Source organism: Falco rusticolus, chromosome 2 (genome assembly GCF_015220075.1).
Source record: "Falco rusticolus isolate bFalRus1 chromosome 2, bFalRus1.pri, whole genome shotgun sequence".
Lineage (NCBI taxonomy): Eukaryota > Metazoa > Chordata > Aves > Falconiformes > Falconidae > Falco > Falco rusticolus.
Window position 1 is genome coordinate 121,023,818 of NC_051188.1, and position 16,167 is coordinate 121,039,984.

Consider the following 16,167-nt stretch of genomic DNA (forward strand, 5'->3'; position numbering starts at 1 on the left):
CAATAACACATGCCAAAAGCTGATACAAGTGAATATCAGTTAGGAAAATTCAATCTTGCCTTGCCTTGCTCTGTGCCTGCAAATCTTTTCTGTTTGGAAGGTGTTTTCAGAATCTCTTTGCATTGGAATTAGAGGGTGTCTAGTTTATCATTTGAGTCTTTCATCTCAAAGGAGATGGGGAGGAAAAAGGTATTCTAAAATAATAATATGGCAAAGTTATTTTCTCAAAATCAAATGCATTCTTACCAGTGTATCATAGTAATCAAGTTCCTGTGACTTCCCGCGTCCATTCGATCATGTTCAATGAATGTTTTTCTCAGTGGTGGCCAAGGTAGAGATATTACTCAGAATGGCAATGCCTGCTTTCCCTGTTAGTTGTTCAAAATACTGTGAGATCAACACAAGTGAAATCTATTTCACTACTGTGGTCCAGCAAGCAATCCTCATTTACCAAGCTAATTGCTCTGAAGTCCTTTATATCTGTCCTGCTCCAAGCTGGCCCTCCCTGGACTAGCCTGGCAGTGTCGGTGCAGCAGATAGCAGTGAGCTCTCCCCACCTGGCTGCAGAGGCCCCTCTGCACTGCTGTGTGCTCCCTGTAAGCCTCTTGTCCACTCCAAGGATTCCAAATGACCACGTGGGCCTTCCTCATAGACCTCAATATGAGTTGCATTTTGTTACATTTTCATGGGAGGTTTTTTTGTTTAATTCTGACCAGTGTAGCAGAGTTGGATTTACAGTCTCCTGCAAAAGCTACCTTTTCTTTTTAGATTCAGGAAATGCTTGAATTTGTTCATAAGGGTCCAGGTCTCCCTTTAAACTCATGTGACCTCCTTGGAGTAATTTAAATTTTATTTTATTTTTAATTCTTTAAGAACTACTTTCTTATAATGTACACAGTTATATAAAAAAGGGTTTCTTCACATCCTTTTGTGTTTGTATTTTTATGATGTGATGGTAAGAAATATACTGTGTGTAGGTGGGCACGAAAGTGGGCACTTGGAAGAGTGCAAGGACTTCTGGAAAGAGTTGGAATGCCAATCTGTTGGCAGGCAGAAGAGCTGGATTGATGACTGCATAGCACACTGACCTGGTTTGAGGAGAGATGTCATGCCCTACAAAGAGTCCATACCAGGAGTGATCTAACATGCATTGATAGTTCTGCCATGAGAGAGCATGTTCAGTGCTTGTTGGCTTCCTTCTATCCTTTGTTTCTTTGGTTTTGTCTCTTGTGTAGCCTTTCACTCTTTGGAACTCAAGTGGTCTCACTAAACACCTATGGTTCCCAGCAAACCTGGGTTCTGACTTGAGCTGGGAGCCTTTGTTGCTGAGGTAGCACTAGTGGTAGAAGAGATAAGCGATTCTATGTAGTGGTCTCTCTTGCCTTGGGCAATGTGAGGGCAGATCCTGATTCTGTTAGGCATACCTCATTTCAGAGAACATGACTGCTGCCACTCAACTCATTTATTGTGAGCCGAGTGATCTTCATATCAAAAGTAATTAGGAGATGTTGAAATAAGATTCAAGATAATAAGATGTAGTAATAAGAGAAATAATAACAAGCTCCAAAGGGATCCATTGCTTTTCGTTCTTTTTTTTTTTTTTTTTTTAGTATCTGTAAAGTAACTACACTAAAACGCATCAGTAGGGAGAAAGAGGAAGAAAAGAGAAAAACTTCAATGTGTAAATAGACGTTTCTGTAGCATACCAACTTCCACAGATTTCTTGTGAAATTTTCCATCTGTTGTTCAGGTCCGTTTTGACATCAGATAGAAAAACTTGACAGCATTGGCCTTGGTTGCTCCACTTCTGTTCATGCATTTCCAGAAACTGGTCAGCCTCTGATACTTACTGTTTTACCACTTAAAATTCATCCCTCGATTTCAGTGATCCGAGAATGCACGCAGCCCATGGAAGGGAACATCATTTTGTCATACAAAGCGTAGCACCTGTGTTGTTGCTTTAGCACAGTTATTTTCCATTTGAAACGAGCAGCTAAATAACAGTGAAGGCAGTTACTTGTCTGCCTCACCCCGTGCTGGTCTTTGGGTCAGGCTGCACCTTCAGGAGGAAGGGGAGAAGAGCGCTTGTGCTGGAATCGGCTGGGCCCTCTAAGGGAGCTTCTGCTGTGTGGAGAGAAGGAAATCGTGAGCAGGGAGCTGACGGAAAGGGTAGAATGAAGATAGTTATGTTAACAAGAGCATGGAACAGACCATGTAGGTAGATCTCTGAGGAAAGGAAAGAAGGGTTATCTCCATACTTTATTGGGTGCAGGGGGAAGCATAGTGACAAGGGCTGAGATACTTATGCCCTCTTTGCCTCAGTCTTTAATAGTAAGACCAGTTGTTCTCTGGGTGCCCAGACCCCTGAGCTGGAAGATGGGGGCAGGGAGGAGAATGAAGCCCCTGTAATCCAACGGGAAATGGCCAGTGACTTGCTATACCAGTTAGACATGCACCAGTCTGTGGGGCTGGATGGGATCCACCCAAGGGTACTGAGGAAGCCGGTGGCAGTGCTCAGCGAGCCGCCTCCAATCATTTCTCAGCAGCCTTGGCTAATCAGGGAGGTGCCAGTTGGCTGGAGGTCAGCAAATGCCATGCCCAGGGCAGGAAGGAGGTTCCGGAGAGCTACAGGCCTGTCAGTCTGACCTCTGTGCCGGGGAAGGTCATGGAGCAGCTTATCTTGAGTGTCACCAGGCAGCACGTGCAGGGCAGCTGGGGGATCAGGCCCAGCCAGTGCAGGTTTGTGAAAGGCAGGTCCTGCTTGATGAACAGGATCTCCTCCTATGACAAGGTGACCCGCTGAGTGGATGAGGGAAAGGCTGTTGATGTCTTACCTGGACTTTACTAAAGTCTTTGACACAGTTTCCCACATCATTCTCCTAGGGAAACACTGCTCGTGGCTGGGGTGAGTAACAAACTGGCTGCACAGCCAGGCCCATAGCACGGTGTGAGCGGAGTTACATCCTGCTGGTGGTCCACGTGGATTTCCCCAGGGCTCTGTATGGGGGGCTGTCCTGTTTAATATCTTTATCGACAATCTGGATAAGGGGATAAAGGGCATTCAGGCAGTTTGCACCTGACACCGAGTTGGGGGAAAGTGTTGATCTGCTGGAGGGCAGGAAGGCTCTGCAGAGGGATCTGGACAGGCTGGGCCAGTGGGCCAAGGCGAAGTGCCATGTCCTGCACTTGGGTCACAGCAACCTAAAGTGGCCTGGTGGAAAAGGATGTGGGGGTACTGGTTGACAGTCAGCTGAACATGAGCCAGCAGGATGCCCAGGTTGCCAAGAAAGCCAACAGCATCCTGGCTTGGATCAGAAATTGCATGGCCAGCAGGATTAGGGAAGATACTGTCCCCCCGTGCTCGGCACTGGTGTGGCCACACCTCGAATACTGGGTTGGGTTTTGGGCCCCTCACTGCAAGAAAGACATTGAGGTGCTGGAGCATATCCAGAGGCGGGCAATGGAGCTGGTGAAAAGTCTAGAGAACAAGTCTTATGAGGAGCGGCTGAAGGATTGGGAGGTGTTTGGGTCAGGAGAAAAGGAGGCTGAGGGGGGAACCTTGTCCCTCTCTACAACTACGTGAAAGGAGGCTGTAGTGAGATGAGGCTGGTTTCTTCTCCCAAGAAGTGACCTGAGAAGAGGGAACAGCCTCACATTGAGCCAGGGGAAGTTTAGATTGGATATTGGGAAAATTTTCTTCACTGAAAAGAGTTGTCAAGCGCTGGCACAGGCTGCCCAGGGAAGTGGTTGAGTCACCATCCCTGGAGGTATTTAGAAGACTTGTAGATGTGGCACTTAGAGACATGGTTTAGTGGTGGACTTGGCAGCATTAGGTTTACAGTTGGACTCGATAGTCTTATTTGGGTTGGAAAAGACCTTTGATTCTATGATTATATGATTTTTTCCTAAACGCTGCAGGGACTCTGCAGTATCTGTTGCCATCCAGGCCATCACTGAAAGGATCCTGTACTTAAAAGTGAACTAGAGGAAAAGAACCTGCCCTGTCAAGACAGGGTGGGGAGGATAAGGATTTATTTTTAAAAATTTTAAGTTAATCTCCTTTTCTTTTATTCTATTCTGCCTTATTCTCTATTTTTAAAAATACATATTCTGTTCATGTTCTGCTAGAACTGGCTTTGAGTTTAAACACTGTCTTGGCGGTTTTGATATGCTAGCTATAAAGAAAGGCTCTAAGGTGTTGCCATCTTAGGATCCCAGTTAGACTTTCTGCTTTTAGAAACTTCACTGAGTTTTTAGGCCTAAGTAAAATCAGGACCCCTTGTCACTATAATTGACTTCTTATGAAGAAAACACGTTATCTATCTAATTGGAATCAAAACCAGATGAATTCAATCTTGAATTAGAATTAGGTCTACAAATTAATGTAAAGTGTGAGAGACATATAGAAAGTCATGTGTTTAAAAAAGAAAGTTGACATTATTGTAAATTTAAAATTAAAACATCTTCAACAAAGTTTTTTTAAAATTCAGTTTGGAGTCTGATTAAGAATTTTAATACAGAGATCAAATTATCATGTTTGAATCAAGCACTGTAAGTCTTGCTTTCTTCTTAGACATTGATATTCAGTGGAGACCAGGAGACCAGCCATTCGTTTATGCTCAGCTCTCCAAAGTTAGGTTAGAGCTTTGCAGGCTGCATAATTTGAAGAAATCTATTTCACTGTCAGTCAGAGGTATTAATCCTAAACCTTACTGGCATGGAACACTTTTTACTAAGCATCCCTATGAAGCATATTGGAAGGGTTTAAAGTCTGTTGAGCTTTCTGCTACTTGGAGCCTTGTTGATATTCAAAGTTGCACAACCATAGCAGATTCATATACTGAAAATAAAAGAAGTTAGGATGTCTCCCAGATATAGAAGCAACTGCCACCCCTTCCCCTGTGATGGTATTGTACTGCTGAAAATGTCAGTGTGTTGAGTTTTCTAGAAGCCTTGCAGTCTTCTGGAACCTGGTAGAGTTTTCTTCGGAAAATTGTGAGAGTTTCCTGGCTAAGTGCTTTTACTCGATCAGCCTTTAGATAAAGGAGGGGTCTCATCAGAGGCAGGTGTTTTCCATCAGTTTTACTTGTACACTTCTCTGTATAAAGGGAAGAGTCATAAAGTGTTTGGCTTAGGTCTTTACATTCAGTGTGCAGACAACTGCAGGTACTCAACAGTGCTACTAAATTATCTTCACAAATCGGGGACTGTGATCTTGGCAACTCAGTAGTCATTAGGATTTCTCAAAACAAATAGAGGAGGGCAGGCTGGGGTGATAACAGAGAATCAGTATGTACTTGTCTGAAGAAACTTTGAATATCAGCCTGCAATTACTGAGCAAGAGAAAGGAAGAGAGGAGTTAGAGTGAGGGAGAGAAAGAAAGAAAGGAAGGAATTTCCATGTCACTCTACCCTGGTATTTAATGATAGATCGTATGTCTCATTGTTATTCTTTGGGGTTTAGCTCCTGAAGTAAAATGATTTTCTGCAAATTTCCATTTTTTTCCTGAGAAGTTACTTTCAGCCCTTGTGATTGCAGAGATGCTGGAAAATCTGTTTGGAATAAAAATGTATATTTTGAGAAGAAGAGAAGTAATAACCCAAAATGTACTATACTAGTGCTAGTGTTGTAAGTTTAGGGGAAAGTCACTACCTTTTTTTTACCTTTTATTTTTTTTTTAAGCATTGGCATTCAACAGTTCTGAAAATCTGATAAGCGTAACAGTCAAAACGGAATATTAAAATTGTTAAGTACCAAGGAAGGAAAAGCCAATCCTCCCTTATCCCACCAAGAGAAGATGAAATACTTTCTTGTAGCCTAAAACATTGATTATTCTGTTATGAAGTCATTCTGTGTTGTTATAAGTTAAGTTTTTGTAGATGGATATACAAGATGTTTCTTGCTTTATGTGCTGCTCCCTTGGAAGGCATAAAAATAAATGTTTTAAAAAAGTTTCTTGGTAATTTTGAGTAAAGTATATATGTTAGTTAGGTGTCCTGGTGTAATTCCAACTGGAAAATTACATTTCCAGTCCAACATAGAAATAAAAAAAAAAAGGTAGTATTTTTATATGGATCTGGTTGCTATTTATGCTCTACCCTAATTTTGCAGTGTGATTAACATAATATGAAAACTCTTTTTTTTTTTTTTTTTTTTTTCTTTTTTAACTAAAGAGAAAAGAAAAAGCCCTAGACCCAAATTGCAAGTTTTTCACCTATGGGTGCTATAAATGGCTAATACTACTATAACTGTCACGTGTAAAGGAAAAAATATTTGCTTTCTTCCCAGTTATTTCATGCACTTTTCTACTACTGCAGTTGTAGAAGATGTCACCACTAACGATAATAGTGAACTAATGGAAAAACAAACATCTTGGAAACCACAATTTTACATTACTGTTAGCTTGGTTTTTTTAAATACACTGAGTTTCCAGGAGACTCCACCTTTCAGGAATTGTTCAGTTGCTTGTGACTATCAAATTAAACAGCCCTGTATTGCTGTATTGTCATATTACATTACTGAATATGTAAGACAATATGTTCTGATCTTCTCTTTTATTTATTTTTTACCCAGTGAAAAGGCAGAGTCTGAAAGTTCAGATCAATGCGACAGATGACACAGTTTGCATGAGGTATCTTCGACCAAGTCAAAACACCAAACTGGAAGGTTTTGTCCTGGGTTATGGAAGCAACTTCTTCTCTAATCAATACATTCCTTTGCCTTCAGAAGGAAAAACCTACGTAACAGAACTTGGTAAGACACATTTGCTTTGCATGCTACTGTTGTCATGAATTATGGGAAGAGAGTGAGGAGAATATCAGCCTTTGGACTTCCTCATTTTTTATTTTATTGGATTGTTCGCCAGGGTTTCTTTGTGTTTGTTTAGGGTTGCTTTGAAGAATTTCAGATGAAAGTGGAATTAGGAGATCATTCAAGGAGAGTAAATAGTTCTTGGTTTTTGGAAAAGTTTGCTACTAGTATTTGTTTTGAGGAGTTTTATTGTACTAAGAGATTTCATTATATCAACCACATCACAGATCAAATGGGATGATTTGCCTAAAGTTCCTGTTACAAAGTAGAATACAAGGGAGATATGCATGTTTTTAAAAAATAGTGCAAGAAACAGTGAAACAGTTTTGAGAACTGTGAGGTTGATTCTGTCTGCTAGAAACTTTTGTATCGAAATGATGCCTTTTCTGGCAGGGGCCTATTCCAGTTCTACATGTTATAGAACAACCTGTAACTTCTGTCAGAAGTTATGGATGGAATCCCATGAGCTGGGTTATGGAAGAGAAAAAAACACATCAAGAACATGATGTCCTGTTGTCTGGGATAGGGATGAAGAAGGGAATTTGGTTGTCCCTTTGATTTAGGATTATGTCAGTATGAACAGGACAGCAAAATAGTAGAACTGGATTAGTTAGAATTGCCTAATAAATGATAAAAACATTGACTTACCAGGATTTGAACTTTTAAGAAATCTGTTCAATCTCTGAGGATTTTCTTTTTGCTTTCTTTAATCTTTTCTAGCCTGAAATGAATCTGGGCTACCCTCATTATTGTAATGCCAGTGATCTTGGTGTAAAACAAGGGGGAAGAAAGGATGCAGAAGCATAGAAGTTAATAATTACCATCTTTTTGATGTGGTCAGTTAAGTCAATGCTGTGGGGTCTGCTCCAGGCTGAAAGCTGCAGAAAAGAAAAAATAAGATGTTAGAAAAAATAAGGTATTAGAGACTTTCATTAGATCATTGTGGCAAAGGTTAACTTTCATGAGTTCATACTCCTGGGATCACTCCGTAATTCTATCACCAATCCAGTGTTTGAGTTCATAACTGTCACTTAAGCTGTGTCTGAATTACTTGGTTTATGCCATGTGTAACTTTTGAATCGGTTTACTAAGAATAGTGTATAGGATTTTGTATGGAATACTGTGATTTGGGCATAAGTAATACCTGTGTAGATGTATTGCAGGAGTAGTGAGAATTAATATTTTTTAGGTGCTGTTGAGATCCTTGGAAAGAGGAAATATCACTGAATGTAATGTCATGTGTAGATCATTTGCACTTCCTATTTAATAGCAACTTTAATACCTGATGCTTTCTGAAACTCTGTGAAAACAGAAAGCTGAACGTAACCTGGAATATAAAGGATTTTGGTATTTCGTAACTTTAATGTCAATAGCTAAAGGCTGTCAACTATGTAGACACCTTTTGTCAGTTCTGCAGTGCATCAGAGTGCTACCCACCTGTGTATTCATTAAACTTTACCATTAAGCAATCAAAATCTTGTAGTAATGAACACAGAAGATGAGAAACAGCTTGATGCATATAGCCTGTAGTGAAATGGACACATTTTCTCTCGTGTAGCTAGAGACAGAAGAGCAAAAGCGTGAGGAAATACTCTCCTTTTCCTTCATAATTATTTTAAAGGTGAATAACTTCAACTTTTATCTCACTTGGCTAATAGAGGGTGTCAATCAGTTTCGTAGTGACAATGAATCTATGATTGTGGCTTCTGAGTGTCCAGTAACTAAAAATGCAACATCATACAGATAAAAAGACTAGCATTTCCAACTTCTAAGATGTCACCTTTGAAAGGAGAAGGATAAAAGAAGCTAACAGCAATATGTACTTCAAGTCGCAAGCATTTATTTAAGGCACTTGACAGTAAATTTATTGGAGCTGGTTTTTTAGTTAAGAAACTTAGGGTTAGGTTATATCCTTTGTGGACTTGTTTATTGGAGTTTGGAAGCAGAGTACATAATCTTTCCCTTTTCATTAATATTAAATGCCACATTAAACTGTAGCTTTGACTGTACTTTCTGAGTGTGTCCGGAATGTGAGCTAAAGCAAAAAGCATCAGTTGTTATTTTGGCTCTATCTTAGAGTGACTTGTGTGACAGAGGTGAAATGAAGACAGTGGTGATAGTTAACACGCCCCACAGTTTCAGGAACTGGCTGCTGGCACAAACTGGAGGAATTGCAGGATGGTGTTCAGTTTTAGGAACAATGGCTAGGTTTTATTCTGGCAGCCAGAGAACTTGGGTCAGCACATGCTTTATGTGGTTGTTAGAAAAAATAAGATATTGTAGAGGGACAATAAAGATACTCTCAAGATACTTTCCAAAGATACAAATCCCTAGAGGCTATTGTTGAAAAATCTTACGTTATCTTTGTGCTCCTCGTACATATATGATGAAGTTGGCCTAGTATGCTATCTTCATATTAAAACAATATAATCTTAAAATTTCACACTAAAAATTGTCTATTCCATGTTCTAGATATTCTAGTGATTGATGTGCCACTGTACACTTTGTGAAAGGTTTCCAGTAGGTTCCACACATTTTTCCACATTCAGAACAACTAGGTTTATACAAAAATACTCACTTTCACCCTGAGAACTCCTTCTTGGTCCTCTTGTGATTTGGCTTTCTGACTTTTACAGAAAGCAGATGAACTTTACAGGCTACACTGAACAGTGGATGGTTGTGACTTTTACTGAACAGGATGTGAGGGGAGTGATTCCCAAATGTGTAAAGACATGGTGGGCTATTTAGACCAAGAGTAATACAGTTTAATGCTTCCTCCTCTCCTGTCATTTTTAGTGGTTCATGGAAAAAGAATACCTTTCCCAGTCAATTCAGGAACTTCAGTCACAACCTTAAATTGGTTTGATAGACTAAATGTAAAGATTAGAAATGGATATTTAAAAAGCATCTGTTAATTACCATTTTTTCCCAATGGATTAAGGAATATTGCTTTATTGAGACTGACTAGATCCAGGAGAGTGGAATCTGTGTATTTAGACAAAACCGGATCTTGTCTTAGTAGTATTAAAATTGTCTATTCTGTCAGGATTAGTAACTGAAAATGATGCAGATATGCCATCAACTGTAGACCCTCCTCAAAGAAAAAAAATATATTTCCTTAATTTAGTAGTTAGGTCAATGTAAGTAAACAAACAGAATTTGCCTATAAGTCAGTCATGATTTCCTCCCTAAAATGCAGCAATGCTTTAATATGTCCTTTCTAACAAACAGTATAGGTCTACACATCAGAATTAAGTGCCTTGCAGACATTTGCTTGATTTAGCTCTGTATGTTTGGTTTTGTTAATGGAGCAGCATAATTGGTATTCTGTTTGGAGTAATTGTCTGAAATTGGAACTGGAGTATGGGGAATGAAGCAACGATTAACTTATTAAATAAATGACACAATATATACAATAATATATCTATCTATCTAAGGCCCGTGACTTCCACATTTCCAACCCTCTCACTGTTGATTAAGATGACATTTATTGTCAGTTTTTCTGCTGGGTCACACACCTCTGAAGACCCTGTTAATAATAAACTTGAAGTCAGCAGATTTATTAATTTATGAAATTACATGTGTATGTGTGTATATATTTTAAAAGAAATCAGTAAGGACATGATCTTTCCTAGGATTTCCAGCAGAGCTGTACGGCTCTGTAGAAAGTATGACATCCAACCTACATTTAATCTATTAAACTATTCAACACCTCACTGCAGTGATTCTTACCTTAAAATATGTGTTTTCCTTTCTTTTGCAACTAATATAAATGAGCAAGCAGATGCATAACTTTATCCGTGAATTGGGAACAACTGCAGAGGGCATGCACAAGAAAAGAGTTCTGCTGGATTTCCTGAACGTGTAATGAGCTCATGCTGGCATCAGACTCTTGAGCAGCTTTGTGTGTAGCTAGATAGATGAATTTGAATCACAGTGAAGGGTAAACAACAGTGATGAGGCTGTATCATCGTTCGGTTCAGGGAAGTATGCCTCTTTATTAGGATACATGTGGTTTTGCTGAGTGTACTTTGTGAAGTTACATGACAGTAAGCAACTTTATTATTGGTCATGGAAGCTATTCAGACTGTGTCAAAAGATATCAAAATACAAATTCAGCTAGGGTAATAAATAAGGCACATAGACCCATCCAAAAAATCTGAGTTTGACTTAAACCTTTATCTAAATCAGTCCTAAATCATGGAGTTCAGTCTTCATGACTTGTAAAGAAACAATATTTCCTTGAGAAATTTGTGCTGTTTTTTTTCTTTGTTAGGAGTATTGCAAGTCAGTCTCCTTAAATTTGTTGATACTGTTGAAGGAACCCAAGAAATCAAGTAGAGACAGGAAAATTTTGCAAGAATGAACAGCAATTAGCTAACAAAGTGAACAAAATTAATTTCTTTTTCAGTTTGTAAAACCAGCTCAGAGTTGGGCCATGCTTCAGCCTTTCCTCTATCTGAACCAGACTGTGAAAGAGAATGTATTGGCAATCCGGCTTTACAACAACCATAAGTGATGGGTGAATTTTGCATATCTCTCACTCTCAAAAAAGAAAAAAAAATCATCCTAGTACCATTTTGAACATATTTTAAAAAGTGTTATTCAGGGATGTGTGCTAGAGCAGTGCTTAGCTAAAAGATCTTGCTGTGCAATTTCTTATATCTGGTCAGTGACCAGAAATGTGCAGATACATTAATCACATGGTTTTCAAGATGCCAAGTAATGTGAACGTTAAAATTCAGAAGTCACTTCCTAATAACTTACCAAAATACCTCAGATTCTTACTGCTCATGTTAGCTTAGCCTAGAGGACTGGAGGACCGTGAGGAGGTCAGCAGCTGCACCTTCAGCTGGACAACTCTACTGACGAGCGGCAGGTTCATTCACACCAGCCCCATTATCCCCTTTCCCTGTTGTTTGCTATGCTTGTTACAACACAACGCTTTTGATTTCTCCCTTTCTCCACCTTTGGCCTTTGCCCTTAAAAACATCCCATAGCAAAACCTTAAGAATCCCTAAATTCAGATTAGCAAATTGCAGCTTGAAGCTAAAAATTACTTTGATTTGATTTCTGAATCTGCTGGTCTATTAATTCTAATAATGCCCTGTAACACTTTATTTTAAAATTTATTCTAAGTTCTTTAGTCAGCTCATTCTTATTAAGCTGTGTTTCTGCATTGGCTGAGCCCTGAACTGAATCAAAATAGTGCGCTTAAACAGAAGCAGAATTTGCTAGCGTTTTGCAGTGCTTGTTAGTTGCCTGCTGACACTGATTGGTAGCCTAGCTCATGGCATATGGAAGTAAACGTTCTCTTACCTGTATTAGTTTGCTATGTCAGTGGGATGTAATTTTGTTACATTCTGGTTGTCTCCTGAAGTTGTTACGGTGGATTTTAGAAGGTGGTTTTTTTTTTCTTTTAATAATTTTATACAGAATCTTAGTCAAACAGTAGTGCGTTTTTTTCTAATGACACCAGATTGCTAGTTTACTAACATGCAACTTTGCAGTCTTTGAAATATTTCTTCTGTAGTTAAGTTGTAGACATACCTGTGTGTACATGTAGTGTGTGTGTGTCTTTTAGGCTGTCTGGATAAAAAAATACTGAATAATTGAAGTAGTTCAGAAAACTATTTTACCTAATTAGTGATGGTTCATTAAGCAATAGTAGCCTTGATGTGTACAAGCTAAAACAAGATGACTGAATGCTTCGGTCAAATATTTTTGAGAAGTAGGAGGGGAGGGTGTAAGAAACCATACTGAATGCATAATGATGCGTGTCTACTGTTTGTATCAAATGCTGTAGATATAAATGCCATTGCTTTACAAATACTTGTGTCTCAGGTGTGTAACTAGCCTTCCCTCCTGCTTCAAAATTCATTTGGTTCAGTGTACATGCCTGCAGGACGTGTTGTGCTTTGGTCCAAAGTGGCATTGCTTTATTCAGCTGTGGATTTTTAAACTTGAAAGAGCAATTTGGAAATCATATTGGCAGCTCTCAGTGGAATTGTCAAAACAACTGTGGTTGGGGAATTATAACACTGAGAATTAGGCATGGATTTGTTGACTAGCACTTTCCTGATATATTTTGGCATTTTCCTGTAGTACTTTGGGACTGACGAAATGAAGGTGGTCACTATTTGGACTTTATTTCTGATCTGCAGCTTCAAGGGGTTTATAAAGAAGTAGTTGTGTGTCAGCTGAAAGGAGCTCTTAGCCACCACATTTGTCATTCCAGCCTTAATAAAGGGAATTGGGCAGTTACAGGCTCAAACAAGTGGATTTATTATGTTAGTCTTATAGTAGCAGCCCTTCAAGAATGCGTTAAGCATCAAGGAACCACTGAGATTTTCATAGCAAATCTGCAAATGTATTTTAAACTGAATTTGTTAAAGTTTGCATTGTGCTGTATGGATCCTTCAGTTATGAGATGCTGGATCCTTACAAGATGAGAGATAGACAGATCTATTTTGCATCTGTATCGTATGTATCTCCATTATGTATTGATGTATGTTAAAATGCTTTCAGGGGACAGATGTTGGATTCATAGATCTGTGTCCAGATATTTGAACATCAACCTTAATTATATAATTATCATTTTCTTAATAAACATGGTTCATACAAAATAAGAAATATTCAGCTGTAAACAGAATTGTCTGTACTCTGTGGTTTGATTTGCTTTTACTTGACATCATTTTATTTTGGAAATGCACTTCTCTTTTTAAATATATTTGAGTGTAAATAGTTGATCTATCCTGTGAATCATGATGACAGAGTCAGAACACCATATTTTTATGGGTCTGACAGTCACCTTTCTGCTGCCTACCTCTTATTTCAGCAGTCAGATTATACCTTAAGCATTAATATTAATTAGCACAAGCTAAATTACAGTTTTATTTAGATTTGGATATTTCACAGCATTTTCTTTTTCTTCTCCTGTGTTACTAATCTCTCCCCAAGTTTCCTGCTTCTTATAGACGTGGATCTGTACAGTGGATTATGCATGTATAGGTATCGTAAAGGAACACCAAATGATCATAAGTAGTTTTTGCAACTTGATAGAGTTTAATACATGGGTGAGGCAATGTTTTAAGCCCCTGAAAATGAATTGAGTTGTAGTAGCATCAGATGATTTCCATGTTGTGAGTATGACACATGTATTTCTCAGCAAGAGGACTGAGTCAGTGTGAAAACTTAGCAGTCTTCTGAACTGAATGAGAGAAATGTTAAATTGCAGTAGAAGACTCCCATTTCTAAACCTGAATCAGAGGTCATTATGTGAGATTAAGTAAACTATCCGCCTTTCTTGGTTTCCATTTTATTGGATATTGAATGTATTTCTGTCCAGAATAGAAGCATTTCAAGGCCTGTGTTCTTCAGTCCATGCATAATGACTTGACACTGCGCATCAAACAGATGAATTTCAGTTAAACTACAGTTGCTGTATTCTTAACACCTATATAGCAGCATGGGTGGTTCTGCACAGGAATGGCAAATCTTATTTCTAAATTAAGATATGTTTTTAGTTAAGTTCAGAATAGAATTTTGGTGTTGTATCCCAGGTATTGAACGTAATTATAATTTCAAAGTCTGATTTTAGTTAAAATGGTCATAGTACTGTCTTCAATTCAGTGGTTCGCAACCAGACAAGTAGGACTTTTCAAACCTGCCTGTTCTATAGCAGAGCTCTCCCAGCATCTAGTCTTAGCCCCTTTTCCTAAATAACTTCCTTTTTTAGATGGTGTTAGATTTAGAAGAGCTGTGAGTTCTCTGGGAACTATTCCTTATTATATTCCTATTCTTTATTAAGTGTCCTATTCCTTATTAAGGCAACATTTACTAAATCCATGAAAAAGCATAATGAACAGCATCCAACACAAAAGATTCCTGCTGAGACCACTTCGTTACAGAACAAAAATACCTGTCAGAACTAACGATTCCTTATAGATACCAGGTTTTGTAGCTTTGACATGTGCAGGCAGACATTTAGAATCTTTGTTTATTAGCACATTTCATTTAACAGATAATCTATTTCTATACTGCTGTGTATGTAATTTCATACTTCAGCCAGAATTAATTTTTCCATTGGTGGAGCAGGGCAAAACTAGCTATTTCAAACAATTTGGATATCTTTTTTTCACAATCTTGGGGCATTTTGTTGATTAAAACATACATTTTTGCAGTTTTGAAGACTTGACTTTGTAGTTCATGAATTTTCAAGGTGATGCTTGAAACTAATTTTGTTGAAGGTAAGGTGGCTTAGTACTTTGTGAGAGTTAAAACAGTCTCAAGTGGGCATGAGTGCACAATAGAAAACTGGGATTACAGTACAGGGAAAACAAATTATTTTTTAGTGTCACATTTCTAGTTTTAGATCTCAATACGAATGTCCAGATGATTGCACAGATCCCCAAAGAACTGTGTGCCACCCTAAATATTGAAAACCATTTTTTGTAAATGAAGAGAGATTTACACTTTGGGATTGCTCTTTCTTTTTAACTTTCTTTTTTCCACACTGCTTTGAGCAGCTGTTTTCGATGCTCATCCTAGTTATGTTTATATTGGGTGCAGCTGAAACCCATTTAAAAACAATAATTAAACAATTAAAGTTAGCTTGGGTTTCCAGTGACTTAGATGCATAGAATCAGTGAAGTTGTTGAGAGTAGTTTTCCCCACATCAGTGCAGCTTTTGAAGTAGCACAGCAAACTTGTGATTTACTCAGTACTGGTTTTCCTTCCTCTCTCCTTACAGGAATCTGTATGCAAGAAAAAATTGAATAATTTCTCAGTGGTTTTGTTTAATTGGTAGGCTTCAAGGTATCTGTTACACTGAGATGCAGGACATTCAGTGTCTCATCCATAGATATAGATTAAGATAAATATATCTGAACTAGAGTAAGAATTTTACATAAAGTAATCCTTTTTAAAAGAAAATGCAGCTAAATTAGTTTTGATCACTGTATAGTGAACCAAACTCTGCCCACGGATATATATCTTCAGGAGCTCCTCTAACTTCTTTTCTAGTTTGCAGTTCAGTGAGACTAGAACTTGGTTTTAAATAATTAGGAGGAGCAGAAATCTCTGACATCTGGTGTCAAGAGTAAGGGAAAATCTTTCTAAAGATTAATTCCCCAAACTGAAATCACCATCTCAACATTGTTTTAATCAAAGCATTTATTATTTTAAGCCACAGGGTGAAGTTATCTGTCTCTGACTGCCAGAAACATGAATCTATCTGAACTTGTGGCCTCTTACCATGTGTGCTTGTGTCATCCAAACTTCATCAGATGTCTCTGAAATGTGTTAATAGTTTGTGTAAAACTTGGTGTCCTTAATTTCATTATTTCCTATGAAGAC

At 38.4% G+C, this 16,167-nt stretch overlaps 1 protein-coding gene across 1 annotated transcript in view; it reads left to right on the forward strand.

The window, feature by feature from the left end:
- The first annotated feature begins 2,420 nt into the window (after positions 1 to 2,420).
- Positions 2,421 to 16,167, forward strand: part of LOC119143563 (ABI family member 3 binding protein) — a 144,031-nt gene continuing 130,284 nt past the window's right edge. The window contains exons 1-2 of the mRNA XM_037377939.1: positions 2,421 to 2,631; positions 6,574 to 6,753. Coding sequence (XP_037233836.1) covers positions 2,421 to 2,631; positions 6,574 to 6,753 — 391 coding nt within the window. The remainder of the gene's footprint in view (positions 2,632 to 6,573; positions 6,754 to 16,167) is intronic.